Source organism: Cryptotermes secundus, unplaced genomic scaffold, assembly GCF_002891405.2.
Source record: "Cryptotermes secundus unplaced genomic scaffold, Csec_1.0 scaffold166, whole genome shotgun sequence".
NCBI lineage: Eukaryota > Metazoa > Arthropoda > Insecta > Blattodea > Kalotermitidae > Cryptotermes > Cryptotermes secundus.
Window position 1 is genome coordinate 698,804 of NW_019720562.1, and position 21,709 is coordinate 720,512.

Consider the following 21,709-nt stretch of genomic DNA (forward strand, 5'->3'; position numbering starts at 1 on the left):
TGAGTAAGTAAGTAAGTAAGTAAGTATTATATCTTCGAAGGCCATGCAACTCCGTCTTTTCTGGAACGTAAAATAACAAGATGGCCATGAGAAGGTTTCCACTTAATATTCAGTATGGAAGTAAATGTAATAGAGCTCTGGGAGTAGGAATACAAAATTTTGTATGTAAACTAGATTACGGGGGCACGCGGTAGCGTAGTTGGTTTAGGCACTATGCTACAAGCCGGTAGGTCGAGGGTTCAAGTCCCGATGAGGTCATTGGATTTTTTCAATTGACCTAATACTTCCAGCCGCGCTATGGCCCTGGGGTCGACTCGGCCTCTAACAAAAATGAGTACCAGGAATATTCTTGGAATATTCTTGGGGGTAAAGGGCGGCCGGCGCGTAGGGCTGAAAACCTTGCCGCCAACTATGAGCCGATTGTCTAGAAAATGTGGGAACCTAATATCTCACAACCCTATGGGCCTCCACGGCCTGTTACAGGGATACATTTACTTTAGGGGCACGCGGTAGCGTAGTTAGTCGAGGCACTATGTGACTAATTTTGACGTAGCAAAATAACGTTGACTCCTCTGAGGGAAGACCTTGCTTCTTTGCAGTTCAGAGGGATTGTACATTGCGTTAGTAAGAACTTTTCAACATAGGTACATCAGTTTCTCACTAAATGCATAGAGACAATGGTTCCTCGAGATATTTATGAATTCATATCTAAATCAAATTTAACTGAGGTAATTAATAAATTCAAATAAAAAGAAACTGAAATGAAATGAAAGTGTTTACATTGTTAACACAACATAAACACTGAAAACCAATCCAAAGAAGAAATTTCGAGATAAAGTATACCGAACTTCCGCTGTGGCCTAAATGTACACAGATATTTTGAGTTAAGTAACTGAAATAACTGAATCCAAATGGATTTAACATAATGACTTCCGTTTTCCTGACATAAGAAATAAAATCAAAACGATCTATAGCTATAAGCTGTTGACTGAATGAAACTAGTTTTATGTACTGTACCTATACAGTGTGTTCGGATGAAAGGTATAAAAAATCATTATACCTCAGAAAGAATTTATTATACACATTAATGAGTTACACTATTACAAAGGGAAAATATCATTTTTTTCTGCGTATATAATTATCTCCATAAATTTAAATATGGGCTCCCTTTGTGGCACTACAAATTATGATATGAGCCATCATTCAGTTGATTAAGTGGTCAAACAGCTATCTGAAATCCGATTCGGAAAATGCAGTGTTTACAGATCATTCTTACATAAGACTGAAAATTTGCACTCCTGTCCCTTGTCTTGGATATATCAGAAGATAGCAATATATAGAATGTCCGGATGAAAGGTATCCGAAATAAAAATGTATATCTCGGAGCTCTTTTGAACACGGTAATGAACTTTCGAGCCGGTCACGGTAGCCGAGCGGTCTAAGGCATGCAATGTCTTCGCTCGCTCGGAAGCCGGGATCGTGGGTTCGAATCCAACTCAGGGCATGGATATTTGTGTGCGTTTTTCTGTGTTTGTGTACAGGTAGAGGCCTCGCGACGAGCTGATCACTCGCCCAAGGAGTCCTACCGTATATGTAAGATCTAGTAAACCGAAGTGAAACGGAGAGTTTCATGGAGGTAGGCCTAGGCCCAAATGAGGGCTGTAGCGCCAATTGTTAAAAAAAATGAACTTTCGGGTTCCATAAAATGCTGGGAAATTCTTGAGTAGCGCAGATTTGTCTTCTCCCCAAGAAGGGCTCCGCTTCATAAGTAAGTAAGTAAGTAAGTAAGTAAGTCTCTCGGAAACTAATTGTCATACACGTATCCGGTATGTCTTCGAAAAGGAAAACTATGAAAGATTCTTTTTCATAGTTTTCCTTTTCGAAGACATACCGGATACGTGTATGACAATTAGTTTCCGAGAGACTTACTTACTTACTTACTTACTTACTTATGAAGCGGAGCCCTTCTTGGGGAGAAGACAAATCTGCGCTACTCAAGAATTTCCCAGCATTTTATGGAACCCGAAAGTTCATTTTTTTTAACAATTGGCGCTACAGCCCTCATTTGGGCCTAGGCCTACCTCCATGAAACTCTCCGTTTCACTTCGGTTTACTAGATCTTACATATACGGTAGGACTCCTTGGGCGAGTGATCAGCTCGTCGCGAGGCCTCTACCTGTACACAAACACAGAAAAACGCACACAAACATCCATGCCCTGAGTTGGATTCGAACCCACGATCCCGGCTTCCGAGCGAGCGAAGACATTGCATGCCTTAGACCGCTCGGCTACCGTGACCGGCTCGAAAGTTCATTACCGTGTTCAAAAGAGCTCCGAGATATACATTTTTATTTCGGATACCTTTCATCCGGACATTCTATATATTGCTATCTTCTGATATATCCAAGACAAGGGACAGGAGTGCAAATTTTCAGTCTTATGTAAGAATGATCTGTAAACACTGCATTTTCCGAATCGGATTTCAGATAGCTGTTTGACCACTTAATCAACTGAATGATGGCTCATATCATAATCAAATAAAACATAACACTCCATTAAATTTGGGGATTCAATTCTTAACATATCTCTAAAACAAATCTCGTCGACTTTAAAACAAAAACTATTCAAAAAAATATTCATTATACTACTTTGAACAGTACAAGGTCTGTAGGACTACTGCTTTTTGGCCTTGTCCATCGCCTGACATTCTAAAAACATAAAAGTACTAATGCTTTTTTAGAAACTGTATCTGTTTCCTTTCTCAGTAAGGAGTTGTAGACATTTACTCAGTTGGGTCCGGTAGTAAGTGCTAAACCAAGTCACTGATGCAGTGATTGAAGTTAGTTCTTTCTAACGGACCAAATAGAGTAGGTGATTGAGGTTAGAAACAAGTGCCCATTTCAAGTTAACATTCCTAGCCTTCGTTTAGGAAACTGAATGAAAACACGAAGCACGTCAGTAAGGATTGTTACCCCTCAATCCCTATCAAGATTCCAGTGTTCCGCGTAGAGAATTTAAGTGATCAGTTCCATCATTTAATTAATTTTGTTACATATAGCTTCGAGAATTTATTTATATTTATTTATACCTACATTGCGGACTTTGTAGATGTGTTTGTCTCGCGTTCTGTTTCTTTCTAAACGAATGAGACAAAGAAAACTGCAGTGATTGTATTTCAGGTAGTTGCACAAGACATGCTGATGTATAAGTGCATTAGACTGGTTGGATTTCATTGACATGTGTGTCAATTCACTAGATCCTGACTTCTCGTGTTCTGAAACCCACATAAGTGCACCCCATCTATCAAACACCAGAATTCTGTAAGTGATTATTACAGTGGCACCCACATGAAGATAATTAATCCCTTACTTATTCTCTTTACTCTAATCCTGATTGGTAGGCTGGGATATAGCTGGAGTGCCAACTCTAGTTTGAGAAACGGTCGTGGCAGAAAATCCATGCTGAATGGTGTGGAATGATACTCGCCACATTTAGACATTCGTTGAAGGTACTGGGGCAGATTCTAGAAAAAGCGCACAAGCTATTCAGCAGCAAGAGCTTTGTCAGACAGCTTCTTCACAACTCTGTAGCAAAGCTTCACAAACAAACAAAAAGGAGACGTGACATCCCGCATGCCACTACGTACTGCTCTGTGGACTCTTTACTTCATGGAAATACATCTGGGTGGCTTCGGACAAATTTGTGTACGTCAGAATAGAAACCTACCGCAACTATTCTGAGCTCAGTACTTCATTTAGATTGCAGCTTTACGTGCTGTTTATGTGTGAAATTTCGTTAGTTCTCTAGCACATATTAGTTAGTTAGTTATTGGAGAGGGTGGGTTTCCCCATGCACTTAGACCTCTATTGGTCCATTGTGCTTCCCTCTATGATTTCTACCAGTCTCTATATCCTACCGGTACTGGTGCTTACCATCAGTCCCGCCCAGCCAGCGAGACCGGCTCTACTAGCTGAGAGGTATCTATAATGCTTCCCCCATCTACCAGAGGTATTAGAGACTGCTGTTGGGCGGGAAACGTCCGTAATTTGGCTCAGTGACCTCCTTTGGAGATATGAGCTTCTTTTACGTGCCGTAAAGCTACGACACGGGACCCACGGCTTAAAGTCCCTCCCGGAGGACTTGTTCCCTGAATTTTTCCGCCCTTAAAAATTCGACGACCTCCGCCGGGTATTTGAACACGCGTACTACGAGTCCTGAGGTGGGAACGTTACCTCTAGACTACGGAGGCCGCTCTAGCACATATTACTGCGCACTTAAATCGTCTTTCTTGATTCTTCGTATAGTTCTGTAAATTTTTCCTTCGAAGTTTGCAAGGAATGAAAGACTCCATATAAGAAGATGCTAGTCTGCCAGTAAATAGTTTGGTAATAGGGCGGCTGATGTTATGGGTATACCGTCATGAGTCTGTCTCCAGGTACCCGTCTGCAAGAGAAAGTCTCACCAGTCGTGGGATAGAAATGCAAGTTAAAAAGTACTTTTCTTTACAGATGACATATAATAATATCGGAATAAGAAGCTGCATTACATGTCTGAACTCATAAACTGAAACTGATAAAAAAATATTGGATACAATATCAACAGAAGTTAAAAAAGGTACGTGGCCGAGAATCCACAATATGTAAAATATTGGTAATAACAAAATAATACAACAAGTCAACATATTCAAGCAGATTATAGGCTCAGTCTCACATGCATGGAAAGAGACGGGTTTAAAGACGATGAAATTTTAAGATCTAAATGTCGGTGACGATGGTACATTAGTACGAATATTATGTTTCTGGACATTATCCATTGTCCTGTTTTTATCTAAAAACCGTCTTGTTTATTTTTCGTAACACAAACAAATCAAGTACTGCTGTGTCCGTAAATATCTGCTGAAGATACTATTTCGCTTTTCTCCAAAGAGCTAAATGCTAATTAAGCTGTCTTTATGTACAAGTGGTGAGGCCATGTTGAATTTTCTTAAGATTGACCTGGTATTTATGCCATTAAAAATGTTTTATTTCAAACAGTTCTAGATGGTTTCGAGAAGGTGCAGTCGGTCGGCACTGCCTTGGTTTTCAATATCAGTTCAGTATTTGTTCATGTGTGGTACATTTCACGGCGCTGTCAACACTTCAGGCGTGTATGTAATGTCGAACGGCAGAACTGTATATAATGAACTGGAAATGACATGGAAAGAACACGACATAGCCTAACTGAGGTATTGTCCAATAATTTGCCTGGAAGATCTGAGGAAACCACGAAAAGCCTAAGTTATAATAGAGTTGTCTCGAACAAGATTCGAACTGGAGAAATCTGGAATACAAGTTGGAACCATTATCGTTTGAGCTAACCCACTTAGTCACTCAGATTAATGCTAATATCTAAGTAAACAACACGAAGAAACAATCGATGAGGCTTAATTATAATGCGCATAATATTTCCCATTATCTCCTTAAAGCTACAGAAAGTATCGTCGGTACTTTATAAAAGCGAAATCGTTAAATTAAAGAAACAAGCACACTGTCAAAATAACAGATGTTGTCAGTCTCCTCACAAGAAATTTAAAGTTAGAACAATACACACTCGATGTTTCAGCTGTTAAAAACACGAGAAGCATAGCGACGTTTAAGTTTAAGAAAGAGATTTAGTTGTTGATTTAGTGGTGACGTAATATCTCCAAGATTATCCGACTTTACGTACGGTTGCTAGAACATTTGTTGAAACAAGCCGTGTGTCGAAGAAGGTAGAAATTGTGAATTAGTGAGGACAAAGCAAGAAATGTTCTGTTCCTAGGCAAAGACAGTAGTCTAGAATATCCAGAGCTGGTCTGAGGGGAAACATAAATGACTATAATTTGTGCCTCGCCAATTCTTAAGCTACTTAACGACTTTTCTTTAACTACGTCGCGTGCACAACAAAATAACTTGGGAAGGCTGTGACGAATGGTTAATAAACAAGAGCTTTAAAGGCAATGGCAATGTCGTATTTCATGGTCTTATCCTGGCATCCATCTGGATAGACTGGGGGTATTCAATGAGACAAGATTCCCTGTAAGTAGATATTAAAAGTAAACTAATCTCTATAATGGACCGTGGAGACCCATAGGGTTATGAGACGTTGAGGATCCCACGTTTTCTGGACAATCGGGTCACAGATGGCGGTGAGGTTGTCAGCCTTATGAACCGGCCGCCCTTTACAACCAGGAAGATTCTTGGCATTCATTTATTTTTATTACCATTCATCGGTCCATTCAGGTACATAACCATTGGATATAGAAATTGTCAGTAGATTACATTGACATATTACGTAAGATTGTCTTAACCTAAGATAGATAACAATTAAAATATGTATAAGAAACGAATGATTACAAACGAAAATACAAAGATATAATTATTGGGATACCCCAATATCAAATTTATTGTTCCAATCAAGATACTCTAGAACAGAATAAAAAGAGTTTTCTATAAACAACTTTCTCAATTTATGTCGATCCCAGGGCCATAGTGCGGCTAGAAGGGATTCCCTGTAGTTTTTAATGAGCTAATGAGTTAGCTACTTGAATTGGCATGCGTTTACAGGAACCGATGCACCAGAAGGGTCTCTTAGAACTTTAAAACAGATCAGTTTGTCCTGGATGAATATTTGTGATCTGTGAGCCGTGACTTCAAAAAGATTACTGCAGGGAAATGAATTCTCAAAATCCACGAGCACATGTGGGCTGATTTTTAAAACGCACCATAATTATTACGCAAAAACACAATATTTAATATTTCAAATTGTTTATTCATTTTTATTTCTGAAGATCAGTATGCCATGAATATGGCAAATATTTTTATTTTTTTACGACAGTATTTACGCTTATCGTTTAATTTTAAATGAAATTGTGTTAAGTGCCGAGGAAGCATAATCAGAACACTGTATGATGTAAATGCTTTAAAGACTAGGCCTAGCTGTATGGCAAAAGCTATACATACAGTAATGGACGGATCCGGGACTGGTCAAGTGGGATTTGTGGTGGACAAAGTGACGCTGGGGCGGGTTTTCTCCCGTGGCAGGCTACAATAGGCCAATCAGTGGCCGCCGTGCCGAGTGGAACCAGTTGGACTCCACCCCCCACTAAGCGAATATTCTTGGGGCAAAGGGCGGCCGGCGCGTAGGGCTGAAAACCTTGCCGCCAACTATGAGCCGATTGTCTAGAAAATGGGGGAACCTACTATCTCACAACCCTATGGGCCTCCATGGCGTGTTGCAGGGATAGCTACATCTTTTTTTTTTTAACCTAATTAACTTATAGAGTTTGGGGCCGCGCCATTGCTCAAGCGGTTAGTCGCTGGCTTCCCACCGCGGCGGCCCGGGTTCGATCCCGGGATCTGGTCAAGTGAGATTCGTGGTGGACAAAGTGGCGCTGGGGCAGGTTTTCTCATAGTACTTCGGTTTCCCCTGGCAATCTTCATTCCACCAATTGCTCCCAAATCACCCTCATCTATCATCTGGGGCTGGTACAATAGGCCAGAAGTGGCCGCAGTACAAGGGTCTTAAGTCTACCCCACTTTAATTACTCATGGAGCTGAGCCCTTCTGGAGGAGCCGCCAATTCTGCAGCTACTCAAGAATTTCCCAGCATTTTATGGAACCCGAAGGTTCATTACCGTGTTCACAAGAGCCCTCCACTGGTCCCTATCCTGAGCCAGATCTATCCAATCCATACCACCCCATCCTATCTTTCTGAGATCCACTCTAATATTGTTCACCCACCTACGCCTTGGTCTTCCCTGTGGTCTCTTTCTTTCTGGCTTTCCCACCAATATCCTATACGCATTCCTCGTCTCCCCCATTCGTGATACGTGACCTGCCCACCTCATCCTCCTTGACTTGATCATTCTAATTATACTTGGAGAAGAGTACAAGTTATGAAGCTCCTCATTATGCAGTTTTCTCCAACCTCCTGTAACTTCATCTTTCTTCGGTCCAAATATTCTCAACACCCTGTTCTCACACACCCTCATTCTATCTTCCTCCCTTAATGTCAGAGACCAAGTTTCACACCCATACAGAACCACAGGCAAAATTATAGTTCTGTATATTCTAATTTTTATGTTCTTGGACAACAGACGAGAAGACGAAAGGTTCTGGACTGAATGATAGCAAGCATTACTCGAGTTCAATCGCCTCTTAATTTCCTCCTGAATCAGCTTTCGATCTGTTATCGTTGTTCCCAAATATCTGAACTGTGCCACATTTTCAAAACATCTGTTTCCTATCTTCGTGTCAATATTTTGCCTTGCATGTTAGTTCTACCCCACTAGAAAAAAAAAACTTATAGAGTAAACCGATCACAGCGGTCGTGTTTTCTAAGGCATGAAATGTCTTCTTTACCTCGAACCCTGGGATCGTGGGTTCGAATCCCACTCAAGACATGGGTGTCTGTTTGTACGTTTATTCTGTGTTTTTGTTGTCCTGTGTGTAGGTAACGGCCTTGCGAACGTCCGTTCACTCGTCCAAGGAGTTGTACTGTCTGTGTAAAAAAAAAAAAGAAGCGAAACTGAAGAATAGGACAGGGCCCAACAAGGAGTTGTAAAGCCATTCATGAATGAATGAATGAACTCATAGAGCAATAAATGCAATGTATCTGTGTCCGTAGTTCTTATATATAGCGCCACGTCTGGTCCGCTGATGTGAAAAAATTGGAGAGGTTTATATCTATCAGATCAGTCAGGTGTTCTTCAGTTATGAGATAACAGCATAAAAATCCATATTGTTTAATTATTTAACGACTAAGATTTACATAAGAATAAGGATGGGTATAAAAGTTATTAAAACTTTTTCTCGAAACAGTTTTCGCTCCAACAAATATTAAGCAAGTTAGGCGCTTGTTGGGATCGACACGCACACAGAAATATAAGTACGTCTGTATGTAAAGTGTTCATTATTTTTAAATAAAACTATAATATTTGTTCATACTTTTTACTGAAAATCCGTAACATGAGATTTCTTGAATTTTTGTTCGTGAACAAATTGACGGACAGACATGATGAAACTAATAAACCTTTTTTTTTTTTTTGCAAAATTCTATTGAACAAAACCAAGAAGCCAGCGCAAAAAAACACGATTACTCAGATTTCGTCAAACCATCTTCTAAGGCACAGACGAAAATATTTCTACCTAGAAAAGATCTTTCTTACTTCAAAGCAGACGAGACTATGTGTAGACTATGTTTACTGATGATTATTGTGAGAAATCAGCCAAGAATGGAACAGGATATGTTGCCAAATATGCAAAACATATGCAATTTGTGTTTATGCTTTAAGAACGCGAAAAATATGCTTGATCGAAATTGTACCACGAAGAAATCTGGATTGTGCTAGCTGTAGTGCAGTTTTGATAAAATATTTTTACACATATAAATGTTTTTTCTTCGATTTATTTTTATTTTCAGCTTGGGTGTGATATAGTACTCGTATGTGTAATGCTTATTATTTGAATTATTAAACGTTTTTCAAGAAATAATTATTTTTATAGCCCAAAGAAAACGAAACAAACAAATGAAATATAATCCGAATTGTATCTTCCTACTATATCCTGGTTCATCAAATTTGTCAAAAGACTTAACAGACACACGTAATTATTATTTACACATTTAGTTGCAAAGCACCTCAAATTTAATTGAAGTGAACGTAACTCGCACATTCGTAATCAGTCCGTAATAGAAATATTGTGCATACAATTATTATGAAGGAAGGCAACATTTTTATGGTGTTGAAGAACAAGGTGCTGAACAGAATGTAAGTATTTCGATATAAGCGGGACGCTGAGGGAAATTAGCATAATTAGGAACTTCATAATTTAACCCTTCACCAAGTACGTATTATTAGGGCGATCACATTAAGGAATATGAGATTGGCGGGGAATGTAGCAAGCTCGGGAGTTAAGAGAAATGCATACATAAATTTAGTCGAAAAACTGAAATATAGAAAGCACTTTGAAAAGTAGGTGCAGATATTAAAATAATATTAATGTTGATCTTGAAGAAATAACGTATGAGGCTGTGGACTGTGGACAGTGGCCAGTGGCGGGCTCCTTTGAACCAATACTGAGTCTTCAGCTTCCACAAAAGGCAAAGAATTTTCTGTCTGACTCGGCGACTATACCTTCACAGTAAGGGATCTTGTCTGCTGTTGCATTTGTCCGTACCTCAAGAAATGTGAAGATTTCACTTTTATGTTGGCTCTGGATTAAGTTTAAACAAATGTTATAGCTCAGGCATTCCATTTCATTTACTTTCCCGCTGAATTTTCATCGTCTATGCCGTTCGGACCAAACACTTGGTCTCTCAACGCATAAACCGTAAGGACATTTCTTTTTCATGTGCACTGAAATCTATTTTTGACATTTGGCATGTATTCAACGTCCTGTTATGCTATACGGATATCTTTCCACGCATAAAACCGATACTTGAATATTTCGTCATATTTGCTAGAGCATGACGTATTCCAAATGTGATCCAACCAAAATTTCTTATGAAGATAGATAGGTAATCTTAACCGCCGTAGACTCTCCGTATAGCCATTTAGCTGGCGCCTTTCAAAAGTGCTTGTCAGGAAGGTCTATTGAAGGAGAAGAGCTAACGCGCATCCTTCTTTCCTTGCAAACTGAATTGTGTTCGTAATAGACTAGATACCTTAAGTAACTACTGTATCTTCTTCCTGTCTTAAAGTATAGCACGAGAGATTCACAGAATATTTACGGATATGGGACCTAGGAAAACTAAAGGTAAGAGACACACTCATTTAAGTTATAACATTGTACTTACTGAATACTGGAGTGAGGGACATCATACGGATCTTCCACAAAGGAAACCTGGTTTTGGGATTCGTAAAGAACTGTTAAGTCGGAGTCTGATGCTTCAAGTATCTTCCGAATCATTTATCTCTGATTCAGGTAGTTTATTTACTGTTCACTCACCACAACCACCACCACCGTCGTCGTCGTCGTAGTCATTATAACCTAAGTCGTTGAAGTCACATAACCATTTGTGTCAATTATTATTATTACTCATGCTAACCTTGTAATTGGTCTCTGTGCTCTTAAGTTGCACGTCAATAAACATGAACTGAGTTGAATTAGGATGTTGAGCTGCCACACGAATAAATAAGAATTAANTCAACGTGAGTCACTGGACAGCTTTCCGTTGACCGGAAATTTTAATATTGTTTTTTTTTCGGATAGATATAGCCCCCAATATCACTCTATATCTAAATTTACCGATTAAAGTCCGTAGGAACCATAGTTTATTTCTAAATGAATTCCAAATGGAAACCATGAATACGTAATATGGATATCATAACGCAATATTTCCTCGGCAGTTATATACACAAGGAACACAGTTATAGACCAATGGCATTAAGTATATAATGAAGAGCGAATGCATTGTGTTTTCTAAGCTTTTACGGAATAGGACTTCTGGTCTCTTCCATTTCAGAAGGAAGCCAGAATTACTTAAACTTTTATTAGTGTGTAGTACCGCCTGAACGGTCAATCGGCCTGTAGTGAGGCAAAATTTGTACTCTTTACCCAGTTTCTTTGAGTGTGACTGCTTAAATGGAGATGTAATTTGCAGAACATAACAGCACACATTTCGGATTTGATAACCTCATTCAAATTTTATATCAGAGTGAATTAAAAGGTGATACCACTAAGGAGACAATAAGTTGATACGAGGATAATACTAAATTGAATCTTAATAAAATAAGAGGCGAATTTTTAGAATATAGTCACCTCACCCAGAATCCGTTCGAGTGGCAGGCTTTCCTAATATAGGTGAATGCACTTTCTCATTTCTCAAAAGCAAGGACTTCTTCACCAGCTGTGATTTTTCAAGAAGAATCCTAGTCAGTGAGTCATATGATTAACAGAAAGCAAAGAGGTAGTGAGATAGAGATTCATTAAACTATTTATGTGGATATTTGTCCCACTGTGGGACTGCTGAATAAACTTGTTTGCATACTCATCTCCGATTAACTTCTGACCGTTCAAGAAGTGACGCTCATAGCCTTCAGATATTGTACCAAAGATGCTGTACGATTATGTTGAAACTTAATTGTATAATGAAAGAACTTTCCTCTGTAAAATGTTATTAACTGCATACCTTATTTCGAACTTCAAGGACAAATTCCCCAGCTTCCCTTTAAATTTCCGTATTAAATACGAGTACATTCACAACTATCGCTCATATACAAGTATCTAGACTTTTTGATCTGTCTCCAACTGGGAGCCTTCATATTTTTGTAATAATATATTTGTATTTGCATGAATCAATGTACAGTGACACGACAGGTACATTTCTTGAAAAAAAAATCGGACTATATCTCTCCATGCTGGAACCGCAATAAGGCTTCCATAAATGTGAATATCAGTAGAGGTAAGAGGCATCGTAGGACGTTTCAGTCAATTTGCTATTTTTTTTTTCAGATGATGGAGAAGAAGTTACTCTAATGTACTCCAAGCATGAGGTAAGTGTATAGTTTTTTGTAGATAAATGTACTGATTACTTCTCTAAAGTCTCCGTAATGTGTCTCCGTATAGTCTATACTTAAATATTCGACTTTCATGCTTAATTTCTTCTCCATACTCTCCATATTTTAAGATTCTATATGTCATTCGTAAGAATTTCTTTTATTTCCCGAGAATCCGTCTATAGGAGATACAATCAATCATTGACAACCTAGCATGGTACCTTTCCACTGCTAGTCTCAATTCCTGATTCCAATTCGGGAACATAAACTTCCGCAAATCTGGGCAATCACAAGAGTTTCTTGAAAAATCTCCTACAATTTTATAAGTTTCTCTTCATCCCCACATAAATCCTACACATAAACACCACACGTCTTTCTGGATTCACTTAATATTTCATATGTACATGTTTTTCTGAATAATTTTTATGTAAGTCTGGACTGGATTAATCTTGCTTAAGATAGTATCCAGTGTCTGGCTTTTGCGAATATGGACTTGTGAGCCTTCACCTTTCATGAATGACGTGGGAATTCTTCAGTTTCTCAAGGAGGATTATCCTCCACGAAGTTCAATGAACTCAGCAGGTGTGTCAGTTCATTTCTGAAAGCCATTCGGAACAGTGAAGGAGAGTATGAGGGTGTGACGTTGTGAGCACCAAAACGTAAAGACTTAGTACTTGAAGGGAATTCCCATAATTCGTTGTTAACTGAAAGGTAATTTTTACATTTCTGTACATGTAATGATAAACACTGGTAGCACGTAATTCTAAATTTCGCCTACAGCATCTATTGGCAAAAATGTGTAAACCAATGCTTTCGTCGCTACCAAAGATGTTCACTTTTTCATGAAATTAAAGCCAATATAAAAACTTCGATGACGCACCCACAAAGACAACTGTGTAAATGTGACAAATAAATTATAAATGTGAAAACATATGTATTATGTAAGGATTTGTAACGTTTAAATATATATTTAACGGAGGATATTATAAAATAATATATTGGAGTATATCTTTAAGCCACGTTGGTGTATGAAGGTTAATATTATAAAGTAATGACAATTCGACAATCTTCCTTCAAATATTGAAAGTTACTCAGTGCTTGGTGTTATGAATCCAAAGGTTAATTAATGTCCACAAAATCCCGCAATTGGTCCCTATTAGATACGGTTAAATTTAGTTCACACACGCACATCCCATGTTTCTAAAAGCGTGTTTGGGTGACTGAAGACGGGTTTCAGTTTGGTAATTGGATTTATTAGATCTCCACTACTCGTAACTATACTTAATTATTACACTATTACGAGTTTGCACCATTTGCACTCTCTACACGCTAATCTTCTCAGTCTATCTGCAGTAGTTTTCATGTATTTATAACACGGCAATTGTACAAGTCTCGCTGAATTACACACCCCCAATCTCACTGCACTATAGCACACATAAAGTCTTGAAGTCACACAGTAAGTTTTTACTGGTTGACTTTTCAGCTGTCGCCCACTATCACTGACTATCACTGACTATTACATTCATAAAACCTTCAAATCACACTTTCAGATCTTCTTCCTCCCGCGGCTGTCATGCACCGAACACTGATTGAGAACTGACTAACTTCTTAGTAAAAGTCACATTGCGACTGACTGCCAGTCAGTTAGTAAATCTTGATGTCGAACCCCATATGGGGCTCATGACCAGATATTTATTACTGTTCGACAGTTACGGTCTTGTTTTTCGTGAGGCGCTGTCTCTGACGAGAGGACGGGTCTTTCTTTTTTGTATATGCTGCTGGCCCTTGCCAGCGCAGTCTTTCTCGGGTCCGAGTATATTTTACTATCTCAGATTTGATATTTCCCTTTTCGTCGCCTCCTGCGACTCGCGGGATCACGGTGTGGAGGTATTCGACTCCACCTTCTTAGCCAAAGTTAAAGTCAAAGTCATGTTACAACTGACGGTCAGTCAGTCTGTCTGTCTTGGTGTCGAGCCCCAGCTGGGACTCATGACCAGATGTTTTCTTCTTTGTGAAAGTTGCTGTCCTGTCCATTTGGGGCGCCCTCTCTGACGAGAGGTCGGGTCTGTCATTTGTCAGTCAGTCTGTATTAATAAGTCCACTTTCTGTATTTACATAATTTACAAATCCACACTTATACCTTCTAGGTACAATATACACAAGGCCTCTGTCAACCCAGGCATTGTACAGCAGATTATGCCCTATTTCTAGTAGTAATGGCTATCACGACAGTCTAGTCACTTGAACGGTCGTACGCCTGACCGCCGCCAAGTTTAAGCCTCTTATACTTTCTGTGGCTGGCTTCACCTTGCCCAATGTTGTCCAATAATTCTCATTATCATGATTTTGTATGACTTCTGCTTGTTGCCTGCATTATTTTGTTATGTAATCATATACGTATGGAATTTTGAATGCCATGTGCAATTCGCGGACCGGTGTGCGCCTTGGAAAATTGTCAATGGTGCGGAGAACCTTGTTTTGCAGGAGCTGCAATTTAACTAGATGGGTGTCTGCCGCAAATTCCCAGGCGGGACGCCTTCTTAGTCATTCCAGTCTCTCCCATAAACCCTCGAACAGACAAGGCGGAAATGCAGCTTGCTCTCTGTTGCATAATGGTCGCGTCTACAGAGGTGTTGTTAAGCACCGCGTTATTTAGCTGCTGCCGAGATGTGTTCACCGCAGCGCTGCGTAGCAACGAGAGCGGCTCGGCTGGGCACGGCATGGAACGAAGAAAACACCGCTTTCTTTATTGTTGCGTAATCGCCATGCTTGCAGATTCCTGTGGCCCAAACGATTCTTGCATGGCGTAAATACTCCACAATATTGTCCTGTCATCTGCGTAGGTCTTCCAAGGGGTCACTTCCCATGAACTTCTCCGATAAATCTGTGTACATATTGCTCATGTCCTGTGAGTGTTCCCTTATGCCGACCATCTCATCTTGCTTCATGTAATCACATTGGATTAAGAATACGAACTGTAAAACTCTCTATGCAAATTTTTCTTAAATTAATGGCATACTGCTTTCTCCTCAAACGCAGAAAATACAAATGAAAGATTTCAGCGCAGAAATAAGAGCGACCCTGGACATCGCCCACTTCCTGAACCAGGCAGTGTTGCTACTGGACCTGACAGAGACGAACCTGGAATGCGTCGTGGAGCTAATGCTACACAAAATGCTGGACGCCGAGGAACCGCAGTGTACTGTTGCCGAAGCCAAGTCACTTCTCTTCACAAGTGACTCAGGTGAGTTGCAGGCAGCCCGGATAAGCTTCCACATGTTATTTTGCAAAAGAGAAAACCTAGTTTGGAACTATTCGCTGTAGAGATATGCGAGAGGTTAAACCGACACCTGCATTAATCCAGTAAAGAAGGCGCGTAATGAATCTCCTGACCCTAATTCGGAAGGTCCCTCTAACGAAAACGCATCCGCCAATTACTTCTGACGAATATAGAGACATTTGACGTAACATATGTCTTGCTATGTTTCTCTACATAACTGAGCAGGTTAGTTCAAGGAATGAGAACCCTGACTTGTATTGGGAAGATTACCGATTTGAATCTCGGATGGGACACCGACCATACTGATTTTGAAAGTTTCCTTAGTTCCTCCGAGAAGTGCCTGTGGGGACTTCAAATTTGTCTACTACCACCTCCTTCCACATCCTTTGCAGTTCATTATTTACAAATCATCCCACTTTTCGGTGCTACATAGCATGCTTTACAGACATCGTCGTTAAGTATGCAAGAAAATAAATAAATACATAAATATGATGTTGATTGTGGCCATCATCATCATTATCATGAACTTCGTAGGGTCAAGTCGTTAGAGATTGTACTTGTGAATTCCGAGATGGGGTTCACCTGTTCATCGTCACATTGGTCATCTTACGGCAAATCATGTTCTTTGTCTGTAGTGAGGTGTCAGTTGTGGAAGGTAGCTTCTTCCCTTTCTTCCAACATGACTTTTTCAGTTTTGTTGGCATCGTTATATTTGTTCAATTACATCTGTAACGTTCACTCTTTCTCTGATGTTCTGATGTCAGAATTTCTGTGCTGGTCTTATCTAGTAAGCGTATTAATAGTTTTAAAATACGAATCTGCGTTACTTGTAATTATGGCATTCTTTTTCGGAAATAAGTAAATACATCCTGGTAAGAAGTTGAAGGCCAACCAACCAACCAACCAACCAATAAACCAACTTCACGGCACACTCTATTTCTTGACGAACTGATATGCATGGCCCTACTCATTCGATTAAGAATTTCCCTGCTTTTATGAATCCCGAAGGACGATCCATCATTGTACGCTACAACGAGCCACTCCAAACCAACTAATGCTTACACCCTTATATCGTACGATCCATTCGAATGCCAACAGAAGGTTGCAAATTCTATCTCATGAGTTGACACAAAGTGGCAATACATCAGCCATTCTCCGTGAATATGATCTTATTCAGTTCTCTGGCACCGAACATGATGCTGTATGATGTTAACGCAATTAACGTCGTTAATTAGGATCCTGAATACAGACTTAATTGACAAGTTGGGAACATAGTTGCCCACTATTCTGCAAGACCAGATTTCGAATATTGGCAACTCGAACAAGCATGGTATCTATTGAGTCGCCAGTCTTACGGCTAGACGGCTACGCTCGCGTAGGTTACGCGAGCGTACGCGTGCAAATACGAAACACGCTGGCACGAACACGCACGAACAGACCAGAAACATCAGTAGCTTGAGCGGGTAGAGCAGATGCACGGCAGTGAGGCACTCCACACGTCTAGGATGGATTTTGAATATAATCAGTGTAAAGAGTCACGAAACAAACGACATTTCAGGCAACAAGGAACAACCCTGAATATAGGCAGCGTTGTCAAGCGCAAAACGAATTTGCCTACCTTGCTTTTCGAACAGACTGCAAAGGTAGGCAACGTGAACAAGCACGAAAAACACTGGCACGTTAGGTTTTTCACACAGTCCTCAAATATATGCAATGTTAGCAAGGTAGGGACTCAGAGAACACGAACATTCTACATGGACCACAAAAATAGTCGACATGAGCGGGAGTGAATCCATTGACATCCCAGAACACAAATACTTACAACGAGCAAGCGGACAAATACACTAGGATTCTTGGAATACCCATGAGCCTAGCTTCTTCTGTTGTGCTGAAGCATATAAATGTTCAAACTGGTGCTGTCCGTACCATGAGAAATATTGTCAACACTGTGCAAAATTCTTTAGTAAATAACATGATTATTTCTATTAGAACATAAACAATGGAAGTTTTTTTATTGCTAGTGGAGTGGGACTAAGTCCCTTGTACTGCTGCCACTTCTGGCCTGTTGTACCAGCCCCAGATGATAAGTGAGGGTGATTGTGGAGCAATTTGTGGAATGAAGATTGCAGGGGAAACCGAAGTACTCGGAGAAAACTTGCCCAAGTGCCACTGTGTCCACCACAAATCCCACTTGACCAGACCTGGGATCGAACCCGGGCCGCCGCGGTGAGAAACCAGCGACTAACCGCTTGAGCTATGGCGCGGCCACTGCAACAATGGAAGTTTATAGACAACTTATTAAAGAAATGTAATAGTTATCTATGTGTACTGAAGAGTTATTATCATTAAATTCGAAAAATTTCTTGTAACAAAATATTTCTGAACTAAAAGGAGCAGTTGCATTTTTAAACTACTGTCTATTTTATCATTTGATATAAAACACCAATTGACATGCAGACAACATGAAAATACTTAAAAAAAAAATGAAAAATTCAGAAAGGCAGATATGTTTCCTTTCCCAAAGAATGAATTCAAACCATTTGTTTAATTCATCTATGCTTGTCAAGGTGTAACCATTTAAAGAAGTATCATAATTCCTATTACTGTGTATATGAATAATTTTGAAGGGTTCCAGGAGAACACAAAATTAAAATATTAAAGGTCTGATCACTAGTCTTTGTAGCACTTCAGTCATTTTACTCATTTGTAATTTTATTTCTAAGAATGCATTCTCTGTAAGCATTAAATCATTGTTATACTGTTTCAGCCTTACATCTACTGTCACGTACTATACAGGGAGCATGCAGCACCGAAGGAGGCACTAATTTTGATTATGACCAGTCTTGGATATGTGCTCTGTAAGTTCATATTTTCAGAATATTCTGTTCACTTTGACTCTATAAAATCTGACTGGTAGAAAAAGGAAAGAAAAAGAAATGGTGACAGAGGCAAAGAGAAAACAGGACACTGTAAGAAAGTGTGTGTGTGTGTGTGTGTAGGGGGGGGGGGAAGAAATGAACAGTTGTTGGCTGGCTGAAAGGAAAGATCACTGGAAAAATATGAACACATCACTCTTCCACGAGATTTCAATTAAAAGGGGGCACTCTAAGAAAGGTTCCATAAATTGTTCTCCTTTTATTCATTTTGTAGTTAAAAGGGAAGTAAAGAACACGTTTGTTTATGACAGACAATATTAATACTTACCTTATTGTATGAAGTCTTGTATATCTAAACAGGAAGAATCAAAGATTAGTATGTGGGTAATGTTAAGAATATATGATGACCATTATCATGGTTCTAACATGGGCACCAAGAAAAATGTAAATAAAGATGCTTTGTGAAAAACAGAGTAAAGAACATTTTGTTCATTATATTTAAATTTGAACTCTGAATGAAATCAGTAATAAGTAACGATTGTAAGAAAAAAGGAAACTTAATTTTCGAAAGTAAAAATATACATACAATATAAACAATATACAATTGGCTGTAAAATCTAAAATCTTTACAACCACAGCAGCTGTTCCAATACTTTAAAATATTTATAGTTAGTTTGTTAAGATTCTATTTGGATTCGTAAACCAAGCTGGTTCGTGTCGTCCCTCTTATTATTTCTTTTGACATCCGAATGTGTGCCACCTTGTCGTTCTCGAGAAAAGGGTTCTTTAATGTTGTCCTGTATGTGTCCTGTTGTGTAAAAACAACACAGCTGGCCACAAACACATACAGGACAGCAATAAAAAACCCTCTTTTCAAGAATGACAAGGTGGCACACATTCAGCCCCCGTCAAAAAAAAAATAATAAGAGGGACGACACGAACCAGCTTGGTTTACGAATTCCAATAGAATCTTAACAAACCAACTATCAATATTTTAAATTATTGGAACAGCCGCTGTAGTTGTAAAGACTTTAGATTTTACAGACAATTGTATATTGTTTATATTGTATGTATATATTTTAACTTCTAGAACATGTACTGTAATGGTGGCTTCTAACAGTATTGATGTAAAGGTGTCCCTCTGAAGATGGTCTCTGAAGACCGAAACATGTAAGGGCATGATTAATTGAAATAAGAAAATCTTAACCAGTCACACTGGACGGAACTATTTAACTTTTTCATTTCTGAAATAGATATTTTGAATAAAATGCTTTCCTGCACAATTAATATTAGTTCACACAGTGTGGTAGTAGGAATACAATCTTGTAGTTGGTCGAGGCACTGTGCTACAAGCCGGAAGGTCGTGGGTTCAAGTCCCGATGTGGTCATTGGATTTTTTTCAATTGACCTAATCCTTCCAGCTGCACTATGACCCTGGGATCGACTCAGCCCCTAACAGAAATGAGTACCAAGAATATTCTTGAAATATTCTTGGGGGTAAAGGGTGGCCACCATGTAAGGCTGACAACCTTGCCTCCATCTGTGAGCCGATTGTGTAGAAAATGTGGGAACCTCAACACCTCACAACCTTATGAGCCTCCACGGCCTGTTACAGGGATAGCTTTACTTTTATGTGCTTGCTGTAAAATGTTAAGTTTAATGATTTCAGTGTCAACCTTGAATTAAAGAATTAGTTTTATACTTATGCACAATCATTGAGCACTTTAAACAGAACAGTCTTTTGTATGTAGAGACATTTCTGTGCAAAGATGGCTGTGCCATGGCTCAGGCAGTTAGTAGCNCAACTATCAATATTTTAAATTATTGGAACAGCCGCTGTAGTTGTAAAGACTTTAGATTTTACAGACAATTGTATATTGTTTATATTGTATGTATATATTTTAACTTCTAGAACATGTACTGTAATGGTGGCTTCTAACAGGATTGATGTAAAGGTGTCCCTCTGAAGATGGTCTCTGAAGACCGAAACATGTAAGGGCATGATTAATTGAAATAAGAAAATCTTAACCAGTCACACTGGACGGAACTATTTAACTTTTTCATTTCTGAAACAGATATTTTGAATAAAATGCTTTCCTGCACAATTAATATTAGTTCACACAGTGTGGTAGTAGGAATACAATCTTGTAGTTGGTCGAGGCACTGTGCTACAAGCCGGAAGGTCGTGGGTTCAAGTCCCGATGTGGTCATTGGATTTTTTTCAATTGACCTAATCCTTCCAGCTGCACTATGACCCTGGGATCGACTCAGCCCCTAACAGAAATGAGTACCAAGAATATTCTTGAAATATTCTTGGGGGTAAAGGGTGGCCACCATCCAAGTAAGATGGCCGCTAATGAGGTGCATGGTGGAAAGTGTTCCGAGTTACAAGTTGATACTAAAAGTGATAATTTTGAAACAAATTGCCGATATTGCTTTAAATTAAGCAGTGAACTCCAAAAAGCAAAAGATGAAATATTATCCTACAAAGAAATAATTAAAGTGCTTCAAGAAGAACCAAGTGTGAATGCGAGGCATGAACTAAGTAATGATCGGCGTAATCAGTCAAAAACTACATTCATGGATGAAGATTGGGTATTAGGAACAGCAAGAGGTAAAAGGAATCATGATGTTATGAACAGAAACTTAATGCAAATAATACCCACGACTATAAATAAATATCATCTGTTACATAACCTCAAAGAAGATGATGAACTGATAAACTTGGAAAAGAAAGACTTAGGACTAAGTAATACATTGAAATATACCCTAGAAGAAGCTAGGACTAAATGTGCAGATAGTAAGAGGAAATACAATAACAAAGTACTAATAATTGGAGATAGCCATGTTAAAAAGAAAGTGCAGCTGAGCTACGCATTAATTTGGATCACTGTTATGAGATTTTGGGATTTACTAAACCTGGAGCCCAAATGGGAGAAATTCTTGGAACGGCAGTTGAGGAAGTTGCCCTATTAAGCAAGAAGGACATCCTGGTCTTGTGGGCAGGAGCTAATGATATAAGTAAAAATAACACAA

At 39.1% G+C, this 21,709-nt stretch overlaps 1 protein-coding gene across 2 annotated transcripts in view; it reads left to right on the forward strand.

The window, feature by feature from the left end:
• The first annotated feature begins 10,686 nt into the window (after positions 1 to 10,686).
• Positions 10,687 to 21,709, forward strand: part of LOC111868226 (sodium bicarbonate transporter-like protein 11) — a 61,964-nt gene continuing 50,941 nt past the window's right edge. For both annotated transcript variants that reach the window (XM_023858677.2, XM_033753019.1), the window contains exons 1-4: positions 10,687 to 10,775; positions 12,474 to 12,514; positions 15,557 to 15,761; positions 18,565 to 18,655. In XM_023858677.2, coding sequence (XP_023714445.2) covers positions 10,754 to 10,775; positions 12,474 to 12,514; positions 15,557 to 15,761; positions 18,565 to 18,655 — 359 coding nt within the window. In that variant the 5' untranslated portion in view covers positions 10,687 to 10,753. The remainder of the gene's footprint in view (positions 10,776 to 12,473; positions 12,515 to 15,556; positions 15,762 to 18,564; positions 18,656 to 21,709) is intronic.